Source organism: Aspergillus novofumigatus (genome assembly GCF_002847465.1).
Source record: "Aspergillus novofumigatus IBT 16806 chromosome Unknown P174scaffold_1, whole genome shotgun sequence".
NCBI classification, from domain to species: Eukaryota; Fungi; Ascomycota; class Eurotiomycetes; order Eurotiales; family Aspergillaceae; genus Aspergillus; species Aspergillus novofumigatus.
This window is the reverse complement of record NW_020194274.1, coordinates 1,757,257-1,779,112: the sequence shown is the minus strand read 5'-3', so window position 1 is coordinate 1,779,112 and position 21,856 is coordinate 1,757,257. Positions and strand designations below refer to the sequence as shown.

Below are 21,856 nucleotides of genomic sequence, written 5' to 3'. Positions count from 1 at the left end.
TCGACTCGCGTTGGTTGACTTAACCTGCTTGATACATAAGCCACCGAGTTTCTATTTCTATTACCTTACTATCACCGCTATTGGTATTCGAGTTACATATTATTACCTTATTCCTCGAAATTTGACTCTTCCCTGTTGTCTCTATTTTCCCTAATTTCTCTCCCCTGTTCATTTTCTGTGCTTCTATTCCCCCGCGTTCTCAATTTTTACTTTTTTCTCTTTTCGCATCTGATCACTCTCCTCTCCACTCTTCCTCTGTGTTCTCAAAGTCCTTTTATCACGAGTGCTGTTCTCGCCTCAATTTTACGTCTCCTCCATGGATTCTACCCGCAGCGTCTCAAAGTGAAAGTCAACTCGATCCTCCCAAGCAAAAGTCAACTTTTCCCCGCAGCCCCGGCAAGCCTTTACCTGTAACGCTCCACCCGTTCCAATTCTCTACGTACTTCAGCCACACAGTCATCAGTATTATTATTATCATCATTTCTATCACGTCCGCGTGATCGAGTTTATATTTTCCTCAGATCCCATTGTTGGACCGTCTTGACCGCGGTTCGTGTCTTGATTTGCGCCTCGGTCCACAGTCGCAAGTATCCAAGGTCTTCCTGTGCTCCGGTACTCGGTTTGCCGCTCGCCCCATCCACATCCCTACAACTTCAAGACGACAGCGGTTCCATGTGGTACATCGTTTATCCGGGGTAAAACGCCGAGCGTAAAAGTTTCAGCATTCAATCTGGATACCTTGACGAGTGTTTCGTTCGCAGTGCGCCTATCGTCGAAGAATTACGCTCGCCTGGTGACGGAGAAAGAAGAACGAGAGGTGACAAGCGACAGCCGACGGCTTTTGACGTGACGTCCTTCGCTCGCCGCAGTGGACGCGCACGACAATAACCCCTACCAATAACTCCTAGACACACGGATGTCGACATGAAGATGGAGGATAACGGGAGCGCCCCAGCTCTGGCTGGCGATCATGGTGGAGGCGATCAGGATAACCCAGACGCGGGCAATCGCACGGAGCAAGCGAAGCACAAGACCAACGGCGCTACTGAGAATGCGCCGAAATCGGCCAATGCAAAGGATCCGTCAAGACCACGAAGGAAGAAGGCAAGGAGGGCTTGCTTCGCGTGTCAAAGGGCGCATTTGACTTGCGGTACGCTTGTGTGACTTTTTTTCTTTTCTGAGTTTGATAATCTTCGCGCGCGCATCAACCCTGCCTCCTGCAATTGGAAACAAAGAAACTGATCGAGAAACTGATCGAGAAACTGCCTCTTAGGTGACGAGAGACCGTGTCAGCGCTGTATCAAACGGGGTCTTCAGGATGCGTGCCATGACGGGGTGCGGAAGAAGGCTAAATACCTGCACGATGCGCCGGATGGAGCGTTGATGCCTGGAGTTGGGGGGAATTTCTTCAACAACGCGATGCGAAACAATTTGCCCTTGTCTCGAAATGGCGCAAATACGGTCAATACGACCTCTCAGCAGAATTCGGGGTCCAATTACTATCCCACACCTCAATCGAACTCTTACAATGTCTATCAAGATACCCCTCTGACACAGAATTCTTTCACTTCGCAATCCCCCGTTTCCCCAACCTTCAACATGAAGACCACTCCGACGGCTCGAAGTAACAGCTTGTCATCCTCGGTGAACCAGCAGCCTCCCAACACGACCGTATCAGGCGCCACCCAGAGTCAGAATCCCTTCGCGGGACCATTCTTTGACCCAAGCGACCCTGCTCTCTTCAACTTTGACCTTTCTAGCATGAACTTCGAGAATCGCTATGGTGCGTTGGAGTTCGGGATGCTCGGCCATATGGCGACCGGTGCTGGTGACTCTCCCACTGATTCCGCCACGCAGCGAGGATCGATTGGCCGGAGTGGCTCCACGCAGTACTCTACGACACCCATCACTGGGGCACCTGGCTTTGGGGACAGTCCTGGTAACCAGCAACCTTTCATGTTTGGCAACGATCCGCTCCTGAACGAATGGCCGAATAGCCAGGCTCCGAATCAAGGGCATCTGAACGTTAGCGGCGTCTATCCCCAGGGCGGCATGATGCACATGGCCAAGTCTGATGCGCCACATGCGTTTGCCATCGAGAGCGGACCGGCCAGTTTCTCCAGCCCGAGTGCGACAACCAGCCCTCATATCAACAGCGGGTATGATGACAGTTCGCTGAGCAATACAGTCATGAATAAGCCAAACGGCTTAACTGCCAACGGACAACGGCCGGCGATCACGACGCCAAGCCTAAAGCACCAGAGCTTGCAGTTTGGAGTCAAACGACGTCAGCGGAACCCGTCGACTGTGTATGAGAGCGTGAAAGAGCCGTATGCCTATACGAACCGCTTCCACAATCTGACTGCCTTCATCCAACGGCGCTTTTCCCCGCAAAAGACCTTGCAGATTGCGAAAGCGTTAGCGTCGATCCGGCCGTCCTTCATTGCCACGACCAAGACACTCAACCGGGATGATTTGATCTTCATGGAGAAGTGCTTCCAGCGGACGCTCTGGGAGTATGAGGACTTTATCAACGCGTGTGGGACGCCAACCATCGTCTGCAGACGTACCGGCGAGATTGCAGCGGTCGGCAAGGAGTTTAGCATCCTCACCGGCTGGAAGAAGGATGTGTTACTGGGCAAGGAGCCGAATCTCAATGTCAACACCGGAGGCGCATCGGTTCCCGGGTCTGGCACCACATCCCGCGGCAGCTTTACGCCTCGAAGTTCTACGCTGGAAAATGCTACTCCTGGACGCCCGCAGCCTGTATTTCTCGCTGAATTGTTAGATGACGACAGCGTGGTGGAATTTTACGAAGACTTTGCTCGACTGGCCTTTGGCGACTCCCGCGGCAGCGTCATGACCACGTGCAAGTTGCTCAAGTACAAGACCAAGGAGGATATGGAGCTTGCACAGTCTGATGACAATCAGAGGTGGAATAATCACCTGCGCAAAGGCGGGATTGCCGGCGAGGCGGGGATGAATCAGTTAGGTTTCAAGGATGGCAAGGTCGAATGCGCCTACTGCTGGACAGTGAAAAGAGACGTGTTTGACATTCCAATGCTTATTGTGATGAACGTGAGTCGCCAATGATTTTTGACGATTCGATGTATACTGACTCGGATCACAGTTCTTACCGTGCATATGATTCGATCACCTTGTGGTGGTTCATACACGGATGTCCTTTGAATGCTTTGAATGTGTTATTGATTATCTTGTGCATTTCTTATCTCATACCCTCGGATGGATCAAAAGTTCCCCCCGGTCGATTGTTTATGTTTATGTTGTTCATTGTTCCGCCTTGGGGCAAGGCTTTTGCATTGGTACATAACTTTCTTCTTTGAGGTGTACGATTGTCGGTTTTTGCCCGGTTGTCTTATAAGGGTTCTACTGGTCCTAATGTGTTACTGGGCCCGTCTGAACATAATTGTTCTGCCTCTCCGGCACCGCAACCGGAGACTTCTCTCCTGCCGGATGCTGTGGAAGACTTGAACATCGCATTCAAGTATATATTTATCCTTCTTTTCTCCTTTTTCTCTGCCTGTCTAGCTAGAGGATGGCGGTCAACAGTGATTATCTCCGGCATATGGGAGGGTGAACAAATCAATGACTCTTGTTACTAGGCTATTCGAGGTCTTCACTTCCTCTGCCATCTTAAATCCGTAAAGAAGAAGATCTTGAGCAATTCTACAGCATCTGAATGTTTCATTGCCATATGACCATTTACCTTTACCTTGACTCCCTGTCCGGAAGGTAACTACATAACTGTAAAATACCAATCGAACCAATAATATTTGAGCGCAAGCGTCACAATATTACCCCACATCGTCCGCCGGCTATTGCAGCAATACGAGCATCTTCCGCCATGTTTTCGACCAGTTTCCATCAGTCATACAAAATAGTCTAGCCCGTCGTGACCCCTCTTTCGCAGCAAGGGAATCCCAACAGAGACGCAACACAAGAAAGCAAACCAAAACCGACCCAGCCGAACACCACCGTCAGCACAACCAAACCTCGCCATGCGACCGGACGGACCTCGGGATCCCGTCGCGGGGCCAGACAGCGGTCCCGAACCACCATATCCAGTGCGTCTATCCGGACCCGTGATCAAGGGTTTTGGACGGGGAAGCAAAGAGGTAGCTATCATCTTTCGATATACATATGCATATACGTACGAGTTGACATGGTCCTAACGGTAATAGCTGGGCATCCCGACGGCCAATATCCCCGCCGAGGGACTCGCAGAGTACCCTGATCTCCAGGTTGGGGTGTACTATGGTGTTGTGGCGCTTGATCCAGCCAAGTTCCAGTATCAGGAGGGTCAGGGCTCGGGCTCGACCTCGTCGACAGCAGGAGCGGAAGCGGCGATCCTGCCCGCTGTGCTGAGTATCGGGTATAACCCGTTCTATAAGAATAAGACCAAGTCTATCGTACGTCTTCTCTCCTACGATTCAGCGTCTACATGCCTTTAAGTCTGTGTGTTATGAGAAGGGGTATGCTAAGGCGATTACAGGAAATCCACATCATGCCACCGCTTTCCTCGCCGTCGCCAACGGCAGAAGGCGCGGGGGCAGCTGGCCAGGTGAAATTCCACAAATTGCCCGACTTCTACGGGACGCAGCTGAAGCTGCTGATTCTGGGGTATATTCGCCCCGAGTACGATTATGTGTCGCTGGAGGCGTTGGTCGAGGATATCCGGGTGGACTGCGAGGTTGCGCGGAAGAGTCTGCAGCGGCCGGCTTATGCATGTTATATTGACGGGGATGAGAAGGAGTGTTCGGAGGTGGTGAGGGAGAAGCGGAGGTGGTTGGTAAACTTCTGATCTTATTATAGATTGATCCCCCTTGTTGTTCTAGACGATTGTACATAGCTATAAAACTTGTTGCCTGGCGAGAGTCATGTTCACGTGCTTAATCAATCAACCAGTATCAGCCCTACAGATAGAACCAGCAATGAGCGGATGCGACGGAGACCCCTTGTTAAAATGTCTGGTCCCATGGATCCACCATTGCCTCGATGCGATGGAGTCTGCAGCCCGTTTAAAACACATTTGACTGGACCGTGCAGCGGTGCCAATAATCGTCGACGTCAGAGCGGTGTTGGCGCCGAGGAATGTATACCCCTATGTATGCAGGACAGGTGGAATGCAGACAAACCAGTTATGGCGATACTGGCACCCCCAAGAGTCTTAACTTATGTCATTCGGCATATCCTATGTTGGTTCAAATACATTGGATTGTAGAGGCGTGGTATCACCGGTTGTATATAATGTGCCAGCCGTACAAACCCAGTATGTCGAGTCATTCAGCTAGTACACTGCTAATTTGCACAGGTCAAATCCTATAATTATCGGCACTTAGATTTCCCAAGGAAAAAAAGGCAAATCTTATCTGTAACTAGTACTGAAGGAATACGCTGCAATGGATAGACTGCGCCAGCATCTCTCTCGACGGCGGCGCAGCAGCAGCTCCAGCGCAACACCTCTCCAGTCGCCCCATTTCCCCAGCACCGACAGGCGCCAGGATGAACGGGACGTATCACCGCGACGGCTCTATGTAACGTCCGACACGCATGATTTCGACCCAAGCATCATCGCGCGCTTCCAAGGCGAAGGGTTCGAGGTGGAGTATTTGCCATTCCCAGGCGGAAACGAAGATATCGAGAGAGATCGCAAGGATCTGGTGAACCTGCTGCACGAGAGGGAGGATGATCTCGAGCCCGGGGAGAGATACGCCGTCGTCGGTATGAAGGCCCCTGTATTGCCCAGGTTTAGAGCCCCATTTGTTGATGAGAAAAGCATATCACCGGCCGGCCTTTCTGCTCCTCGCATCGCACCACCAATCCACAACAGCCACCAATCCTCTCCCCAGAATGTGCGCTCTAGTCGCCTACTACCCGCGTGAGCCACTTGACCAAACCTGCAAGAAAGGGACAAATTCCCCGGCATGTCTGCTCCCCCCTCCACCACCTCAACATCCACCTCCTCCTGCTACGCCTCCCTCACCCTCCTCCCCATCCAGATCCACCTAGCAGGCCACCAAAACCCCTCCTTCTGGGACGACTACAGCGCCCACCCCAGCAGAAAGAGGCATAGATGCCACCTCTTCTTCTACCCCGAGTCCGAGCCGGGTTTCGCCGAGCACCCCAGCCCAACCTACGACCGGCTCAGCTCCCGCCTCGCCTGGAGCCGCGCGCTGGATTGTCTCAAGCGCGGGTTCGGCTGGCCCGGCGGCAGCTGGAAGACGCCTGACGTCGAGACGATCTGGGAAGAGTACTGGCGGAATCTGCTCTTCGACAACCGTCAACCCGACGCGGAGGGACACGCCGCCAAGGTCATGAAGATGATGATTGGGAGTGGCGATCCGAGCAGCCTAGACAGGCAGATTGATGAGACGCCGCTGGTGAATTGTGTTCCGACTATGGTTGGTGGTACGTTACCGCTAATTTGTCACCTCTTGATATACAGATGTGCTTACTGTTTAACCGCAGGAAGCGACCAGCAGTCGATTTCGACCTTCTACGCGAAAGCATTCTTCCCTACCGGCCCCCCATCACAGCAGATTCGCTTGCTCTCGCGCACCGCCGGGCCGGACCGCATCGTCGACGAGATCCTGCTGGCGTTCCGGCATACCGAGGAGATACCCTGGTTGCTGCCGCGGGTGCCGCCCACAGACCGCGAGGTGAAGATTGTCCTCGTGATGACGGCCAGTTTCCGTGCGGGCAAGCTCTCCCGGCAGAATATCTACTGGGATCAGGCGAGTGTGCTGGTGCAGATTGGGTTGTTGGATCCGGCGCTCGTGCCGGGGTGTTTCCGCGCGACGGGAAAGACGAGGGAGGGCAGGCAGGATGTGGAGATGTTACCGGTTGTTGGGGCGGAAGGGGTGGAGAGGATCCTGAATGGGGTAGACAGTGTAACGGATTAGGCGTTGAGAAATACCATCAGACACGAGTCAAGGCTCGGGTACGAATCATCATCTATATCGAGTATCTGTGCATGACTGTTATAAGACGGTAGAAGCCCTGTGTGATAATATACTCGAAAAGCCGGATTTATACTATACCAGAAGGATGCTCTCCGATCGTGATATGCAGAGGAAGGCAGAATTCTCTAGGACTATAGTGACATTCCTAATAGTAATTGCGAGCATTTATTTGCTGAGGAGAATCAGCAGCTTGAAAAACAGAGAAATTACCTCTGCTAGTATTAGTATAACTCAATTGGAATACATTGGATATAACAAATCATAAGTAACTTATGTTGGCATACTAGCTTCATTGAGTAACACTGAAGTTTAATGATATCTCTACTTTATTTGACTATAAACAATACATGGGCCATCCTACAATACTGTAAGAGTCCCATTATATAGTCATTTCAGGTGGCCCCTTCAATCTATCTTTTCCAAGCACGATGGAAACCCATGCTATTTGGACCACCTTGCGTCGTTTCTGTGTCAGATAACACCCAAATTCAAGGCTTCCAAATCATGCCAGTAAGTCGGAATATACCGAATCCACTATAGGGGGTGCGTATTTGCGCAGATCAATATCTACATGCCTTGTCTCTTTGAATCCCAGAGTATCGAAAAACCCATATGCGGGTGCCTCCGCAGTGGCAACAAGTGGGAGGCCCTCTGCTCTAGCCCGGTCAAATCCTAACTGGAGCAAGCTGGACCCTACTCCTTGTCGCTGGTAAGACGGCTCAACGCACATGTAGACCAATTCTGGAAGAAATTTATGATATTAGCTCGGGCATTATACAAACAGGCATTGTTGAAGCCCTACCATAACGGTCAATGTGTTCCGTGGCCTTGCTGATGTCCATGTTCGCAGCAGTCACTTCAGCAAGCACACCGGGGTTCATTCCCTCTGGAGCATTGGGGCCATCATCTGGACTTCCAGCCTTGACAGGGGCCATTGGATCTTCCTTGGTGGCTGCCTTTCTCGCGAAAACAATATAGCCGATGATTGCATTGGACTCCCCGTCAGTCGCCTTGAAACACTCCATGGAGGAGTCGGCAAATGCACCCTCGACAGCTCCTGTGTACTGTCTTTTTTGGATAGTCTCGTTCGGCCACGGCTGATATAGAAGGCGATTGATACTTAGAGACAGTTTTGCGGAATGGATGAATTTCGCTAGGAATAGGAGATCCGAGCTTTCAACAGGAGAAATAGCGTAGTTAAGGCCGACCATTGTGGTTGAGTGTCTGATGCACAAGCAGAGAGCCTGTGAGAATTTTTCTTTGTATCAGCTGGCCGCGAACGAGGATTAAATAGACTAGAAACATGAAGCTACTATTTTGTTGCCTGACAAGTTACTGTGGGACATACCTAATAAACTGCCAGGTGGAATGTTTCCGTCTTGGCCCACTATATAGCTCATAGGTAAAGACAAGACCCGAAGGACCTACTGCACTCCTTGGACACAGGCATCCAAATTCTATACAAGTCAAGTCCCATCATCCACTGTCATGGGCAAATATTCCTGCCTAGACTATCGTACACGTATACCACTGTCGCAATATGCATCCATCAATGATTGCAGAGTAACAAGATCCCTGCTCACACCCCCGGGACTTTTCAATGTCCTTAGACTAGCCTCCTGCGCTAGAGGAATGACCTCCTCCACCGATTTCCCTGATCCCTTTGCAAGCCCGGCAACAACCGCACCCAGCAGCGTGTCCCCCGCACCGTTGACACTCACAATCTCCCCATCTGCCAGGACCGCGGCCGACGGGAAAAGCCGCATATACACACCCCCGATCGGCTCATCTGTAGGCGACGCGCGAGAGAGGATGTACGGCGCCGAATCAGGAGATGTGAGACGAGCATCTCCCGGACGGAGCAGTTGGGTTACCAGAACCCCCTGAGCCCCCAGTTTCGTGATGATGCAGGGAATGAAAGGAAGTAGTTGGATGCTCTGCTGTGGAATCCCCTGATCTACCAGCTCTGCAGTCGTCATTGCGACGAGGCGGTCTCGCGAGCCAGACGCGGACATTCCCATGGCGTCGATGATGCGCCACCAGCCTTCGGACTCGAATAGCCCTGATTCGCGGGCTGTCGTGTACATGGCTGTGAGCTCGTACTGATTAGGAGCGGCCAGACTGATGGCGTTGTTCGGGACTGCCCCGGCCGGTCCAATTGCTGCATCCGCCTCCGAGGTCTTGGAGAACAGACGGCGAGACTTGGCCGTGGAGACCGGCTCAAAGGCGACCCGCGCACCGTACTGCTTAGCAACAGCAATCCATCTGGCAAGGACCGCCGGACTCCAGTTCGCATCCACGACCACCCACTGCGGCTGGGTGCGACGGATCAGGGGCTCCCAGAACTCGTCAAAATCAAGCACGTGCTCCGGCAGCTCCATGATGCCCATGTCAGCCATAGCCACTACGAGGTCGCGCTTCGCGTCGTTGATGGCGACATATTGTGCCGTGCGCGCTCCAGACGACGCAGGCAGGATTTGTACGCCGGCGGTGGGAAGCCCCTCCTCCTTCAGCGTCGAGAGCGCAGCACGCCCACTCAGGTCATCACTGACTACGCTGCAGAATAGGACAGAGCTTCCAAGATAATGTGACGCAATGGCGACGTTGTGGCCTACTCCGCCCAGGCTCTGCCCGATGACTGCGGGATTTGATGTTTGAGGAACGGGTGTAATCTTGTCGTTCTCGCTAGCAAAAGGGGTATAATCGCAGGACAGGTCGATCGCAAGAGAGCCAGCAACAAGGATATCTGCCTTGTCCAGTTGTTCAATTGTACTCTTAGTTAGGAGTTTAGGGTCCACCCCGGTCTCTGGAATTGCTTGATCAGCTCTCGCGTTCTCGGAGATTACTGGCATGTGTCTGCAACATTAGGGACATTCCAAGATTCGCAGTAATCTATCATCACATAACCCATCAAATGGGCAAACTCACCGGCCTCCTCTCCCTCTATCAGCCTGTTCTAGTTTGGAGAGTTCAACCGCCACCTTAGTTGCGCGCTTCACGTTGGCCTCGACCAGCGCCCTGTTGGCAATTACACTCTTCCCGCCACTGAGCTCCTTGATCTTCGCAAGCACGAAAGGTGTGTTGTCGCTTCCTCGGTAGCCTTCGACTTCGGCCAAGCGGATCGCCTCCTCTATTATCGTGTCCATTTCGCCCCTGGGAATCGACTGTTCCGCCGGCACTGGATTGGCAAAATGGATACCAGAGTTTACAGGAAGCTTCGATTGCGCGTCTGTTTGTGTCAGTACGATAGGCCAACTGGCGAAGAGAGGCCTGGCTCCTTACATATGATCGCAGCTGCTTCCGCTTCATCTCGGATTACTCTGGGACTCTTGATGCCACTGTCGCGCGAGAAAAAGGCAGGGAAATCCACGGGGCCTTCACGGCCATCGGCAAATGTCCCAACGCAGACTCCCTCGGTTTCTAGAAACTCAAGTGTCCGCGGAATATCCAGGAAGCTCTTGCATCCGGAACTAACAACAGCAACGGGCGTCCGTCCCAGCTCAGTCAAATCGGCTGCATCGCAGTCAGGTCAGCTAGAAATATAACCGGGAGGTGAGTTGGCTACGTACCCGAGATATCCATGGACGACTCCCCGCCACGGTGAACACCACCTAGATCAGTCAGACGACGCAAACAATAGCAAAGGGGTGTACCCACCGAGACCACCTGTCCCGAACACCTTGATACCAGCCAAGTGAGCAAGCACCATTGTTCCCGAGACGGTTGTTCCGCCATGGAGTCGTCTACCAGCCATTCCCTGAAAAGTGTCAGTCAAGTAATAGACCCTTAACTTTGGGGTCATCGTACCAGCCCGCATATATAACCAATATCTCTACGCGAAACCTTTAAGGCATCCTTTTTCTCTGCCGTCGATGCTAGCTCAATGAGCTCCTCGGCACTAAGGCCAACCCTAGCAACCCCATTGAGAATGCCGATTGTGGCGGGAATTCCACCATTGACCCGAACGACGGATTCAAGCAAAGAGGCGAGAGCGACACTCTCGGGATATGGAAAGCCTACCAGTGGTATTAGCCTCGCTTGCTACTCATAGCTATGCTAACTCAGACATACCGTGGGTATAGATCGTAGACTCCAATGCCACTACTGGCTTCCCTGTGGCCACCGCATCACGGATCTCCTCTGATACTTTCAGGAATTTGCTTTGTGCGACATCGTGATAGCCTCGAATTGCCCGAGGAGCTCTTGTTGCTGGTCCCCGAGCTCTGCAGCAGAGTCGGGTAGCGGCTTGTGAAAGCATGACAAGGGCAGTCGCTGTACAGGACGATACGAGACTCACTCTTGTAAATCAATCAACACAATACAACAGGAAGACAAGATGAATGATGACAATTGTCAATGACTGGACGAAGAGAAAGTGGGAGTGAGGTAGCAAAGCAGTACTCCGGAGTTACGCTGTAGTTAGCTAACAATCGGTCTATCGCCGATAAGCTGATTGTGCCGCCTTGGCTGCCGTAATTAAGGTACGGTACCTTACACAGACGTACGTAACCGACTACTGTTTGGGGACACCTCAGCATCTGGACAGTTTTGGGCCCTTTCGCTTTACTCCCTTCCATTCAACCCCCCATCCTTCCAATCCATCTTTCTGTGCTTCTCTCTACATCTCCAGGTGAGATAGATTGTGTACAGCGGTGCGGTCTGCTCAAAAAGACCGCCCATCGTCACAATGAGGCCATCTACCGCAGTCGCAGCGCTCTGCGGGCTGCTGTTCTCAAGCAGCTTAGTATGCGCCGACTCCTCGACCAGCTCGCGAGTCGCTTTACCCGCAGACTTCAAGCCCCAGCAGGTATTCAAAAATGTGAATCTGGTCCGGAATACCAATTTGGAGAAGGGATATGTTCGAGAAACCGTCAATGTTGTCGTTGAAAATGTCGATAAACAACCCCAGAGTGACTACTACATACCGTTCCCTTCGGACGTCTTTGGCAAGGTTGGCGGATTGGAGGTGAGGGACAAGAAGGCTTCGGAGAAGGGCAGATTTGTCGTTGAAGCTCTGGAAGTCGAGTCACCAAGGTGAGCATGCAATTGAGTGCCAATGGCTCTGTTTGATCGTGGTAATACCGACGCCACAGTTGCTTCATTGGATATTCTCTGCTTCTAGACCTGCTATTCGGATATTGCAGAAAGCTGACCTTTTGGTTCCTCGCAGCGACTACCAGTACTTTGTCGTTCACTTCCCTGAGCCGCTTGCGCCGTCCTCTCAAATCACATTGGGAATCTCATACTTCCTCCTCAACTCTCTCACTCCACGCCCCGCCGCCATCGGCCAAGCTGACAAGCAATATCTCACCTATTCTTTCTCCGCTTATACTCCGTCTGCGTACCAGACGGTGACTCAGAAGACCAAGGTTAAATTTCCCAATACCAATGTGCCCGACTACACAACCACTTCCGGCTTGAAGTCCGGTTCCGATCCCGAGCGTCAGGGCACCACCTACACTTACGGTCCCTACGATACGGCCAAGGTTGCTCCAGGGACTACTTACCCTATCACTGTGCGCTACGAATTCACCAAACCCGTGATCACCGCGTCCTTGTTGGAGCGGGACCTGGAGGTCTCCCACTGGGGTGGAAACCTGGCGACGGAAGAGCGGTACTGGCTCCGCAACAATGCCTCCATGCTCTCGAAGCAATTCTCTCGCGTGGAATGGACTTTGACCAGCTACCAGCAGTTGCCGTCTTCGGCGGTCCGTGAACTCAAGTATCCTCTCAAGCCTGGTTCGGTCGATCCGTACTTCATCGATGACATTGGCAATGTTTCTACGAGCCGCTACCGGCCTGGACAGCCCCCAAGCGGGAAGGATCCCTGGAGCTTCGTCCTCGTTTCCCAATCTTCGGTGGCTGGAATTACAGCTTCCGCATTGGCTGGAACGATGAGCTCTCCACTTATCTGCGTAAGGCAGCTACCGGCGCCGACTCCTATGTGCTGAAGGTCCCTTTCATCGAGGGATTTAAGGTGCCTGAGGGAGCTCAGTACGAGAAGGCCGTTGTCAGAGTGATTCTCCCCGAGGGCGCGCGAAACGTCCGGTATCAGGTTCTGGAGGGAGCTTCCAGCAATGGCCTCCCTAGCTCGAGCCAGATCCAATCTTACATTTCCAAGCAGAAGACCTACATGGACACATTGGGCCGCACAGTGTTGACCCTGACGGTCGAGAACCTCTCGGATGAGGCTCGCGATTCTCAGATAGTGGTAAGTCTAGCCCGTACTCGTCTCTATGAAATTTTTTTGGGCAGGCTGACACGACGTCAGGTTACCTACGATCACTCCTTCTGGGACGGCTTGCGCAAGCCCTTCACCATCACTGCTGGAATGTTCGCTGTCTTCGTTACCGCGTGGCTCATCGGGAACCTTGATGTCAGCATCAAGAAGCGGTGAAGCCTTTTTTCTTGTCATAATATGAGAGCATTTTCTTTTCTTCTTGTCTCGTACACAAAGAACGCAGAGATATGTACAAGAGTCCCAACAACGCGTAGAGCCAAGTAGAGCAGCCCCTATGTATTACTCGAATCCGTAGGGAATTGCGAAATGGCCGAACCAAACCCTTTTCGACATTGCAAATTCTAAAGAGAAAGTTGATACACATGCTGAGCCCCCAAACCCACAAGCGACTGCCCTTCCTTTCTTGCTCCTCTTCCATGCTCTGCAGTATCGCAGATACTAAACGCCAGACGCCTTGCAAACCAACATCGATGTGAGTAAAATAAGTACAAAGGCCAGAAGACAAAGCAGCCAGCCTTGAGCTAATTTTTTTTTGGGATGAGGGGGTCAATCTACTCCTCGAATTTCCTCTTGACCCCGTTTCCGTTCGCGCTGGGTGGCATCTGTCTCGCGCGGCGTCTGCGTTCTTCCTCCTCGGCAGCGGCCTGGGCCTGCCGTTTCTTCCAGGCGGCTTTGACGGCCGGCGCGACGCGGATGAGATCCTCCTCCGTGACGCGGTCCTCGATACTCTCCAGCACTTTCTCAACGGTCGAGATATGGTTGGCGTCGGCCTTGTCGTCGCGGAGCCGATGGAACCGCCACCTCCCTTGCTCATCCTTGAAGCATTCGACGATCGAGTCGTCCAGCGGGGCCTGCAGGGCCTTGAGGGCCTCCCAGTCCGACTCGGTGACGTACATCTCGCCCCAGGGCTGGTATTCGTTGGCGTTGAGCATGACAAACAGGTGGCAGATCGGGATGGCGTCGTAGTCCGGGTACGGCTCGGTGATGCCGTCGGCCTCGTCGTCCGTGTCCGGTTCGAGGATGGGGAACTCGAGCCGCAGGCGGAAGTCGATGGTGTTCTCGGCGGGAGGCTTCCACTTGAGGATGTGCTCGTCCGTGCCGATGCGGTAGGGGGTACTGCGGCAGGTGAAGATGAGGCCGTCGTTGCCGTGGATTTTCTTGACTTTGGGGATGATCTCGCGGAACATCATCTCGATGCCGTAGCTGAACTGCGTGGATTTGTCCTCGACCGCGAACGCGCGGTGTTTTTTCTCCTCCGGGAATTTTTTGTAGAGCGCGTTGTACGGCTTGAGCACCTTCTCCTTGAAATACGCCAGCCGCTTGTCCAGCGTCCGGTGCATGAGCTTCTGCCCGTCCAAAACCAAACAGTCGAATACGAGGAACTTGAGCTGCTGCGTGCCGTCCTCGTACGTGTCGTTGACCAGCTCGCCGTCGATCAGGGTGTCGACGTGGAAGGACTGGAACGTCTCGTCGTCCGGCTGGGGGAAGTGCAGGCCCGGCACGTAGCGGTAGTCATTCTTGCGGTCGATGAGGTAGTGAATTTCTGGTACTGGGGAGTCCTCTTCACCGCGTGCAAAGTACATAAGGCATCGGATGCCGTCCGTTTTCTCGCACACGTAGTAGTCTTCGCGCTGGAGCTCGAGGAGATGCCGTTTCGCAAAACTGACGGGCTGCGCGCCGGGGAAATTGAGGTTATTGCGCCCCAGCAAGGCGGCGACCTCGCGCCGGAACTGATCCGCCAGTTCGGGCTCGGCTTTGATGCCTATAGCATCGAGATCGGGAACGGATGGGTTGCCCATTTTCGACGGAAGGGCGACGGTGGCTTTGACAGCGCGTGGAGGGAGGGATGAGCTGAAGGGGAGTGTAGCTGGAGCGACAGGTGAGCTCTCGCCCGGAGGCGCATAAAGTGAAAGGTGTGCGCAGTCCTTAACCGTAGAGCTGCAGTTGAGTATGGGGAGTTGAATCAGATTGCGGTCATTTCATCCAGATTGTCAGTGAGGCGCATCCATGGCAGAATGAAGTTCATTCTTTGATCCCGGCGGTCTTGCGGAGGTACCAGTTGCGGCCTGAGGCAGAACTCAACTGAAGTATACCAGAGTTGATTTACAAGCTGGAATAGTTTCTACCCAACAGAGCACCTTTTTTAGTCTTTAAAGTCTAGCATCAGATAGTCTTATATAGCATCAAATAGATAACCTGCAGACTTTGATTTTGCTCTCAACATTGCGTGTACAACCAGTTAAAATGTCCTTTGAATGTTTCTATGAAGGGAAGAAAACAAGAGAATCGAATGTCGTTACAACTCAGCTTGAGACAGGAAGACTCCATATGCCGTGTACAATAGACTTAGGGGTATCATTTCATCAAAACCGAACAGCTCCAGACCAGAATAACCTCATCCATGAACATCCATGAACATCCATGAACGTCCATTAAACGCCAACATACCCAACATATTCGCCAACCGCATGACAAGAAAGAGATATTAAGAAGACGGTCATCACGCAAACCAGCTGGGACGAAACACAGATATACAGATTACGAAGAGGCCGCCACCGGTAGCTTCTTTGGAGCTGGCGCAGGGGTCTTCTTCGCTGTATCTGGTGCGTTATCCGACCCCGTCACAGAGACAGGGGATGCTAGGGGAAGATCGTCCATCGGCTGAAACGGATTTCCATCGTTGGTTGGAGTGGCGTCCCCGGTCGCGAAGAGTCCGCCGCCCCGAGCTCCGCCCAAGGCATGAGAAAGCATCTCCTTGATTCGCACGTACTTGTATTTCTTCTTGGTCGAGATCAATGGATAAGTGGCCAGGGGTTGTGGTCGCGAGCGAAGAATTGCCGCCATGACGGCGTCTTTCTCCTCGTCGGAGTCGACGGGACCGTTGGTTTCAAGATCATCTTGAAGCGGAGCATTTGCATCGATAGCCGCCTCTGCACGATAGGAGAGATCACAGTCAGCTCTCCGTACTCACAGCAAACGTGGATACAACAATAAAAGAAGACACTCACTCTGCTGACGGGCCTGGTTCTTCTTCTGATACGCCTGGAGCAGCATGTCATAGGGCAAAGAACGGCCGGGCACCGCACGCTTCGCACCCATCGAGTGACTCTTGCACGTCAACGAACGCGCACACTGAGCCCCATTCGGCAGAATGACACCACACTGCTTCTCAACGTCGACGGGGCCCTTTGGCTTCGGGGCCTTGGGCTTAGGCTCCTCCTTCTTCTTTTTCTTCTTGGGCTCCTTATCCTCCTCGCCCTCGGTCTTGCGCTTCTTGCCCTTCTTCGTCCCGTCCTCCGCCATGCCCTTGACGGCGCTCTTCTTCGCGCCCTTCTGCGCCTTGATCGAATCATCCCCGTCCTTGTCGCCGCCCGCGGCGTCGTCGTCCCCATCCTTATCCTTCTCTTTGGCCCGGTTCGCCGCATCGCGCGCCTCTTTCTTCCGCCGCGCCTTCTCCTGCTTCGCCCGGATACAGCCGCGGATATGCTCGACCGCATTCTGCTTGAGGACCGGCCTCTTGCACGTCTTGCATATCACCGTCTCCAAATTGTCTTCCTCGCGGGGCTTGCCCGTCGGGAAGGCAGCCATGGTCTTTCCATCGATCTCCGGGAGTATGGGCGACGAGCCGGGCGATTCGGGCACTTCTATATTACCAGCAATGACATTAGCCCCCTTTCATCCCGTGTGCCCCGATAGCTTGTATCCGAGCGTATCGAGCAAAGACCTACCCGCAGCAGCCTTCTTCGCCTTGGCCGACTTGGCCGCCTTCTTCAATTTGATCTTCGTAGGCTTCGCATCTTTCTCGGAGTACTTGTACCCTGATGCGTCCACCAAACTGCCCGAGTTCGAAGCGACCGACGACGCTGTACACAGGAATACCACCAATTAGCGTGCATCACCCCAACACCAGGATCTCGTGACATGGGGCCCACGTACCTCGACCAGAATCCCCGTTAGTACCCATGATCGAGCGTGTACAAAAGGTTGGTCCGTAACTCGAGTGTGATGAACAGCCCGATCAAGCCAGTGATGAAAATTCCGACCGTCTGATGAGCAGATGGTGGACGATAAATGTGTTGATGAGTTCAGGTGCTGCGGCGGGTTTTGCTGTCTGGCTCCGGAATTGATCAGTTCAGTTCGAATGGGGGTCTCCGCATGGGACGGTCACGTGAGGATATCAGTCTATGATAAGCGGACGGGGAACAATACAAATCTCATCTATTCAGAATAGGTCTAATAACTATTAAAGCCAAGTAGTTGGAACGTTGTTCTCAAATAGTTTGATATTGTACATAAGCTTTTACTATACAAAACGGGAATGTGAAAGGCCTCCAATGTATCCAGCGTTGTAACTGGCATTCTGATCTCGAAACAGAATTTGGCTCATAATGCATGCTTCGAGAAACACAGACTGCTATTCGTCCCTCCAAATCCAAAGCTGTTTGTTAGTGCCACTGTGATCTGACGCTCTTGTGCCTGGTTCGGGGCGTAGTTGCAGTCAAAGCCTTCCGCCAGACCCTTCAAGTTGATGGTCGGTGGCATGATGTTCTAACAATCAACAATCAGTAAAGCACATTCATCTCAACTTAAAGCTCCTGAGCGCACCTCATTGATAGCAAGAACTGTGAATAACGACTCAAGAGCGCCGGCACCACCGAGTAAATGCCCTACAGCCCCCTTTGTGCTGCTGACATTGATCTCAGCCGCGTTCTGCTTCCCTCCAGGACCGAGAAGGAGTGACTTTATTGCTGCATTTTCCGCAGCATCCCCAACCACAGTTGACGTAGCGTGTGCATTGACATAGTCGACAGCAGACGGCGGGAGATTCGCATTCTTTAGAGCCTTCTTCATCGCCATCCATGCGCCCTCGCCATTCTCCTTAGGCGCGGTCATATGGTGGGCATCGCCGGAGCAGCCGTAGCCTTTCAGCTCTGCGTAAATGCGAGCGCCTCTGGACTTTGCATGCTCCAGTTCCTAAAAGAAAAGGCTCTAGTCAGCACCAATTGATGCCGTCGAAGAAGCCACCCACCTCTAATACTAGCATGGCCGCTCCTTCACCGACCACAAATCCTTTGCGGTCTGCATCAAAGGGTCTCGATGCCTTTTCCGGGGCGTCATTGAAATCGGTGGCGAGGCTTCTTGCTCGAGCAAAGCCGCCAATGGCCAACGGATGAATGCATGACTCCGCACCGCCAGCGAGCATCACGTCCGCATCGCCACACGTGATAAAACGAGCCGCATCCCCAATCGAATGCGCTCCGGTCGTGCAGGCCGTAGTGACCGCATGATTGGGGCCCTTCCCAAATAAGTATCTCGCTCAGTGATTGATTCAGGGTAACCACTCACCATAAATCCATACCTCATAGAGAGATGGCCCGCGCCCAAATTGATCAGGAGCTTCGGGACAAACAATGGAGATACCTTCCTGTACCCCTGCAGAAGACATTGTCAACAATGAGGACGCTTCGGACTCATGAGCGGAAGAACCAACCCCCTTATCATATGCCACTACCGTGTCATAGATCTCATCAAAGTTCCCAATCCCGGAACCCAGACAAATGCCCTAGACGCATGGTCAACCGCTGCGCTCGCGTAAGTACCGCATCAACCGGCACGTACAGTAGCTTCCTTGTCCTCGGACGACGTAGGCTTCCAACCGGCATCTTCCAGTGCTTCCTCGGAGGCAGCCATGGCATACTGAGCGAACCGAGCCATCTTCCGCTCGTCCTGCCAAACCAAGTCCAATACGCTCAGCACAAATACTCTACTCCGGTCAGGAAGAGACGACAACAATCATCACCTACATCTCTGCTTAACCATTCCGAAGCCGTCCAACCGCCCTCCTGCCGGGGGCCTGCAGGTACCACGGCGGCAATCTGACAAGGCAAGTCCGCGAACCGAGCATCGCGATGCTTCACATTGACAATACCGCAATGACCATCCAGCAGGCGTTTCCAGGTGCGACGGACCCCTATACATCGAAACAAAAACAAAGCGACATGATTAGCAAACCCACCCGGCGCAAAGTTCCTGTTTTGGTCGCATGTAAAGACCTTCCCCTTCTGGACAATCGGAGGAGTGGGGAAGGAAAACCCGCCCAGTTGATGGAGGCCGAGGAAGAGAGAGGAATCAGAACAACGCGACGCAATAGTCCGGATGATCTAGTGCAGGCGCAAAGATGGACTGGTATGTAGGAAAAGGAAAAGAATCAAAGGGGTGGATGGTATCGACTCACCTACACCTAGAGGTGTGACTGCGCCTAAACCCGTTACAACAACACGACGCATGGCATACTGATTGACGGTCGAAGGGGACAAATAAATGACTGTAGAACTTGTTCAAGAGGTAAATAACTATCAACCTATGATACTGCCTCTATGAAGTTCAAATTGGAATTATCTCCGACCCAGCCAATAATGACCAGCGTCTAAGCAGTGGCCACTGGGAGTCTGGGACGGACCAGAAGGGAAAGTCTGCACGACATCCATCACAAAGGATGCCGCCCACTTTTTTCTCTCTGGTCCACGAGAATGGATTCCAGTTCTCGACAACAGGACAGCGGGGCTGCGATTGATGGAGAAAGAGCCAGAGGATTGATTCTGATTTGTTGCCAGGTCGATATATCATATTTGACAGTTGAATAATATTATTTGAAAGAAAGAAGCACTATGATTCTCCATGATTCGATGAAATCGCCGAGAGAGCTCCGGTTTGCTGTAGAATTGGAGAACATATTTAAGAGCCAAGTTTTCTTATCGCATCTCTCTTCTTCTCTTGTCATTGCATCTAGGAGTCTTCTGCGCTTCTTTAATATACCATTATGAAGACTACTCTGGTCAGCCTGCTGGCTTTGGCGGGAACGGCCCTGGCACACGCCCATCACGACGATGCCGAAGTTGTACCGGAGAGTTTGCGAGAAGAACTGCTGAAGAAATGGGACCAGGAGGTATGAGGGATATTGTAGAGGTTACCTACATACGTATACGATGCTCATTGTATCTAGTTTACATTTTCCGGCATTGCCAGCTTCGCCCACTTGAAACCCGTCAAGTGTCTAGTCGAGCCCGATGAGCGCTACGATATCGCCGTGATAGGCGCGCCCTTCGACACAGCCGTCAGCTACAGACCTGGTATGTTGCTAGCCATTCACAAGCGAACGGCAGGATCATCCTAATAATATTATCGCAGGCGCCCGCTTCGGTCCGCGTGCGATTCGCGCCGCCAGCGCCCGCCAGATGGCTGGCACCAGCTACAACACACGCGCAGGCATCAACCCCTACAGCTCCTGGTCGACAGTGAAGGACTGCGGCGACATCCCGGTCACCCCCTTTGACAACGGCCTGGCCGAACGCCAGATGTACGAAGCCTTCCTGGAACTGGGGTCCCGGCCAGCCGTGACGCCCGCGGACTCCAAGTACGGCGCCAAGGGCATCTCCGCCGGCAAGCCGAAGCTGGTGACACTGGGCGGCGACCACAGTATTGCGCTGCCGGCTCTGCGCGCCCTGTACCAGATCTACCAGAAGCCCATCACGGTGTTGCACTTTGACGCGCACCTTGACACCTGGAATCCGATCCGGTACTCGGCCTACTGGACATCGGAACAGTCGCACTTCAACCACGGTAGCTTTTTCCACAAGGCGAGCCGCGAGGGCCTGATTTGCAACTCGACTTCCGCCCACGCCGGGCTGCGCACCCGGCTCACGGGAGTCGACGACAGCGACTACACCGCCCCAATACACCCGAGCAAGGGTTCATGCGCATCCACGCCGATGACATCGACGAGCTGGGCCCCATGGGCATCGTGGACAAGATCGTCGAGCGCATTGGCCTCGACCCGGAACAGCCCGTTTACTTGTCCGTCGACATCGATGTGCTGGACCCCTCCACCGCGCCGGGAACAGGCACCCGGAGCCGGGCGGCTGGACCACCCGCGAGTTCATCCGCATCCTGCGCGGCATCGAGAAGCTGAACATCGTCGGCGCGGATATCGTCGAGGTCTCCCCCAGCTACGATAACAAGGGCGAGACCACCGCTCTGGCAGCGGCGCAGGTCGCCTTTGAGATTATCACCAGTATCGTCAAGGCCGGCGCGGGCGAGGATCTCGGCGGTTGGTACGGACGCAAGGCTGACGATAAGGTATCTGCGGAGGAGATTGTCAAGGAAGAGACGAAGGACGAATTATAGCGATCAGGGAATGCACCTCTGACAGTGGCCGAGGGGACGTCGCCAGTCCAGCAATCCTGCACGAGACTGGAAGTCCATAGAGCGCCCCTTGATCACATGACACAGTTGAATGAAGTTAACGACCCTATTTCATTTGCTCTTCGCTTTCTAGTAGCTCCAAACCTACGGCACACCACTTAGGCATTGGAAAGATCAATGCCCACGTACAAGTCGACCAAGCCTATCCGTGAACGCGGAGGCTAAGTAGAGTAACGCAGCGCAAAAGGAATTCACCCAGCTCATGTCATTTGCTTAATTGTATCTGTCGTCTGTACTGCTCTAGTTCCATGTGTCTTGCGAAAATCATAATAAAGCGTCATGAAGAGGGTCAAAGCATGTAGTCGAAGTAGGAGGGAATATTTGGTGACAAGAAGCGACAGATCACGCGGCAAGATCAGAATCAGGAAAA

The 21,856-nt window shown here is 53.0% G+C and overlaps 10 protein-coding genes across 10 annotated transcripts; 5 read left to right on the top strand and 5 right to left on the bottom strand.

Annotated features, from left to right (window-relative positions):
• Positions 1–924: 924 nt before the first annotated feature.
• Positions 925–3,148, top strand: P174DRAFT_426799 (transcription activator of gluconeogenesis acuK; the record flags this gene model as incomplete). Its single annotated transcript, XM_024825399.1, has 3 exons — positions 925–1,150; positions 1,274–3,078; positions 3,131–3,148. 3 exons carry the CDS (start codon positions 925–927, stop codon positions 3,146–3,148), a joined length of 2,049 nt encoding a protein of 682 aa, XP_024687107.1.
• Positions 3,149–4,019: 871 nt separating this feature from the next.
• fmn1 (riboflavin kinase) lies at positions 4,020–4,822 on the top strand (the record flags this gene model as incomplete). The annotated part of the gene is made up of 3 exons (XM_024829409.1): positions 4,020–4,136; positions 4,203–4,430; positions 4,514–4,822. The coding sequence occupies 3 exons, from the start codon at positions 4,020–4,022 to the stop codon at positions 4,820–4,822; spliced, it is 654 nt and encodes a 217-aa protein (XP_024687106.1).
• A 181-nt stretch (positions 4,823–5,003) lies between these two features.
• P174DRAFT_436936 (dienelactone hydrolase) lies at positions 5,004–6,973 on the top strand. Its single transcript, XM_024826158.1, has 4 exons — positions 5,004–5,742; positions 5,798–5,899; positions 5,926–6,429; positions 6,490–6,973. The coding sequence occupies exons 1-4, from the start codon at positions 5,421–5,423 to the stop codon at positions 6,921–6,923; spliced, it is 1,362 nt and encodes a 453-aa protein (XP_024687105.1). The 5' UTR covers positions 5,004–5,420; the 3' UTR covers positions 6,924–6,973.
• A 287-nt stretch (positions 6,974–7,260) lies between these two features.
• P174DRAFT_447128 (GNAT family N-acetyltransferase) lies at positions 7,261–8,230 on the bottom strand. Its single transcript, XM_024828642.1, has 2 exons — positions 7,786–8,230; positions 7,261–7,724 (listed from the first exon to the last, which is right to left on the bottom strand). The coding sequence occupies exons 1-2, from the start codon at positions 8,192–8,194 to the stop codon at positions 7,486–7,488; spliced, it is 648 nt and encodes a 215-aa protein (XP_024687104.1). The 5' UTR covers positions 8,195–8,230; the 3' UTR covers positions 7,261–7,485.
• A 116-nt stretch (positions 8,231–8,346) lies between these two features.
• On the bottom strand, positions 8,347–11,284 carry P174DRAFT_399369 (pseudouridine-5'-phosphate glycosidase/carbohydrate kinase family protein). Its single transcript, XM_024823868.1, has 7 exons — positions 11,055–11,284; positions 10,791–10,999; positions 10,641–10,740; positions 10,553–10,594; positions 10,266–10,496; positions 9,912–10,212; positions 8,347–9,839 (listed from the first exon to the last, which is right to left on the bottom strand). Exons 1-7 carry the CDS (start codon positions 11,239–11,241, stop codon positions 8,495–8,497), a joined length of 2,415 nt encoding a protein of 804 aa, XP_024687103.1. The 5' UTR covers positions 11,242–11,284; the 3' UTR covers positions 8,347–8,494.
• Positions 11,285–11,513: 229 nt separating this feature from the next.
• On the top strand, positions 11,514–13,459 carry P174DRAFT_436932 (dolichyl-diphosphooligosaccharide--protein glycotransferase subunit OST1). The gene is made up of 4 exons (XM_024826157.1): positions 11,514–12,017; positions 12,154–12,760; positions 12,799–13,194; positions 13,255–13,459. Exons 1-4 carry the CDS (start codon positions 11,671–11,673, stop codon positions 13,378–13,380), a joined length of 1,476 nt encoding a protein of 491 aa, XP_024687102.1. The 5' UTR covers positions 11,514–11,670; the 3' UTR covers positions 13,381–13,459.
• Positions 13,410–15,229, bottom strand: P174DRAFT_436931 (mRNA guanylyltransferase). The gene has a single exon (XM_024826156.1). It carries the CDS (start codon positions 15,021–15,023, stop codon positions 13,776–13,778), a length of 1,248 nt encoding a protein of 415 aa, XP_024687101.1. The 5' UTR covers positions 15,024–15,229; the 3' UTR covers positions 13,410–13,775.
• A 208-nt stretch (positions 15,230–15,437) lies between these two features.
• Positions 15,438–17,257, bottom strand: P174DRAFT_436930 (deubiquitination module subunit SGF73). The gene is made up of 4 exons (XM_024826155.1): positions 17,161–17,257; positions 16,953–17,087; positions 16,233–16,868; positions 15,438–16,154 (listed from the first exon to the last, which is right to left on the bottom strand). Exons 1-4 carry the CDS (start codon positions 17,186–17,188, stop codon positions 15,763–15,765), a joined length of 1,191 nt encoding a protein of 396 aa, XP_024687100.1. The 5' UTR covers positions 17,189–17,257; the 3' UTR covers positions 15,438–15,762.
• Positions 17,258–17,607: 350 nt separating this feature from the next.
• On the bottom strand, positions 17,608–19,511 carry P174DRAFT_362084 (putative beta-ketoacyl synthase (Cem1); the record flags this gene model as incomplete). The annotated part of the gene is made up of 9 exons (XM_024821828.1): positions 17,608–17,772; positions 17,830–18,198; positions 18,254–18,520; positions 18,571–18,657; positions 18,716–18,787; positions 18,844–18,951; positions 19,029–19,277; positions 19,364–19,407; positions 19,460–19,511. 9 exons carry the CDS (start codon positions 19,509–19,511, stop codon positions 17,608–17,610), a joined length of 1,413 nt encoding a protein of 470 aa, XP_024687099.1.
• A 363-nt stretch (positions 19,512–19,874) lies between these two features.
• Positions 19,875–21,764, top strand: P174DRAFT_436927 (putative agmatinase). The gene is made up of 5 exons (XM_024826154.1): positions 19,875–20,170; positions 20,228–20,354; positions 20,413–20,844; positions 20,973–21,094; positions 21,136–21,764. The coding sequence occupies exons 1-5, from the start codon at positions 20,045–20,047 to the stop codon at positions 21,406–21,408; spliced, it is 1,080 nt and encodes a 359-aa protein (XP_024687098.1). The 5' UTR covers positions 19,875–20,044; the 3' UTR covers positions 21,409–21,764.
• The last annotated feature ends 92 nt before the right edge of the window (positions 21,765–21,856 follow it).

Bases quoted from the DNA above. Each gene is read 5' to 3' on its own strand.
- P174DRAFT_436927 (XM_024826154.1), top strand. From the start codon at position 20,045: ATGAAGACTACTCTGGTCAGCCTGCTGGCTTTGGCGGGAACGGCCCTG. The intron at 20,355-20,412 runs GTATGTTGCTAG...ATATTATCGCAG, and splicing joins AGCCGTCAGCTACAGACCTG to GCGCCCGCTTCGGTCCGCGT. The intron at 20,845-20,972 runs GTAGCTTTTTCC...CACCCGAGCAAG, and splicing joins ACAGTCGCACTTCAACCACG to GGTTCATGCGCATCCACGCC.
- P174DRAFT_436932 (XM_024826157.1), top strand. From the start codon at position 11,671: ATGAGGCCATCTACCGCAGTCGCAGCGCTCTGCGGGCTGCTGTTCTCA. The intron at 12,761-12,798 runs GTTTCTACGAGC...ACAGCCCCCAAG, and splicing joins TCATCGATGACATTGGCAAT to CGGGAAGGATCCCTGGAGCT. The intron at 13,195-13,254 runs GTAAGTCTAGCC...ACACGACGTCAG, and splicing joins CTCGCGATTCTCAGATAGTG to GTTACCTACGATCACTCCTT.
- P174DRAFT_436931 (XM_024826156.1), bottom strand. From the start codon at position 15,023: ATGGGCAACCCATCCGTTCCCGATCTCGATGCTATAGGCATCAAAGCC.
- P174DRAFT_399369 (XM_024823868.1), bottom strand. From the start codon at position 11,241: ATGCTTTCACAAGCCGCTACCCGACTCTGCTGCAGAGCTCGGGGACCA. The intron at 10,595-10,640 runs GTGGGTACACCC...TGACTGATCTAG, and splicing joins GTTCGGGACAGGTGGTCTCG to GTGGTGTTCACCGTGGCGGG. The intron at 10,497-10,552 runs GTACGTAGCCAA...ACTGCGATGCAG, and splicing joins GTCGTCCATGGATATCTCGG to CCGATTTGACTGAGCTGGGA.
- P174DRAFT_436936 (XM_024826158.1), top strand. From the start codon at position 5,421: ATGGATAGACTGCGCCAGCATCTCTCTCGACGGCGGCGCAGCAGCAGC. The intron at 5,743-5,797 runs GTATGAAGGCCC...TGATGAGAAAAG, and splicing joins GGAGAGATACGCCGTCGTCG to CATATCACCGGCCGGCCTTT. The intron at 6,430-6,489 runs GTACGTTACCGC...GTTTAACCGCAG, and splicing joins TGTTCCGACTATGGTTGGTG to GAAGCGACCAGCAGTCGATT.
- P174DRAFT_436930 (XM_024826155.1), bottom strand. From the start codon at position 17,188: ATGGGTACTAACGGGGATTCTGGTCGAG. The intron at 17,088-17,160 runs GTACGTGGGCCC...TCCTGTGTACAG, and splicing joins TAACGGGGATTCTGGTCGAG to CGTCGTCGGTCGCTTCGAAC. The intron at 16,869-16,952 runs GTAGGTCTTTGC...CTGGTAATATAG, and splicing joins GGCGAAGAAGGCTGCTGCGG to AAGTGCCCGAATCGCCCGGC.
- P174DRAFT_447128 (XM_024828642.1), bottom strand. From the start codon at position 8,194: ATGGTCGGCCTTAACTACGCTATTTCTCCTGTTGAAAGCTCGGATCTC. The intron at 7,725-7,785 runs GTAGGGCTTCAA...AATTTCTTCCAG, and splicing joins GGAACACATTGACCGTTATG to AATTGGTCTACATGTGCGTT.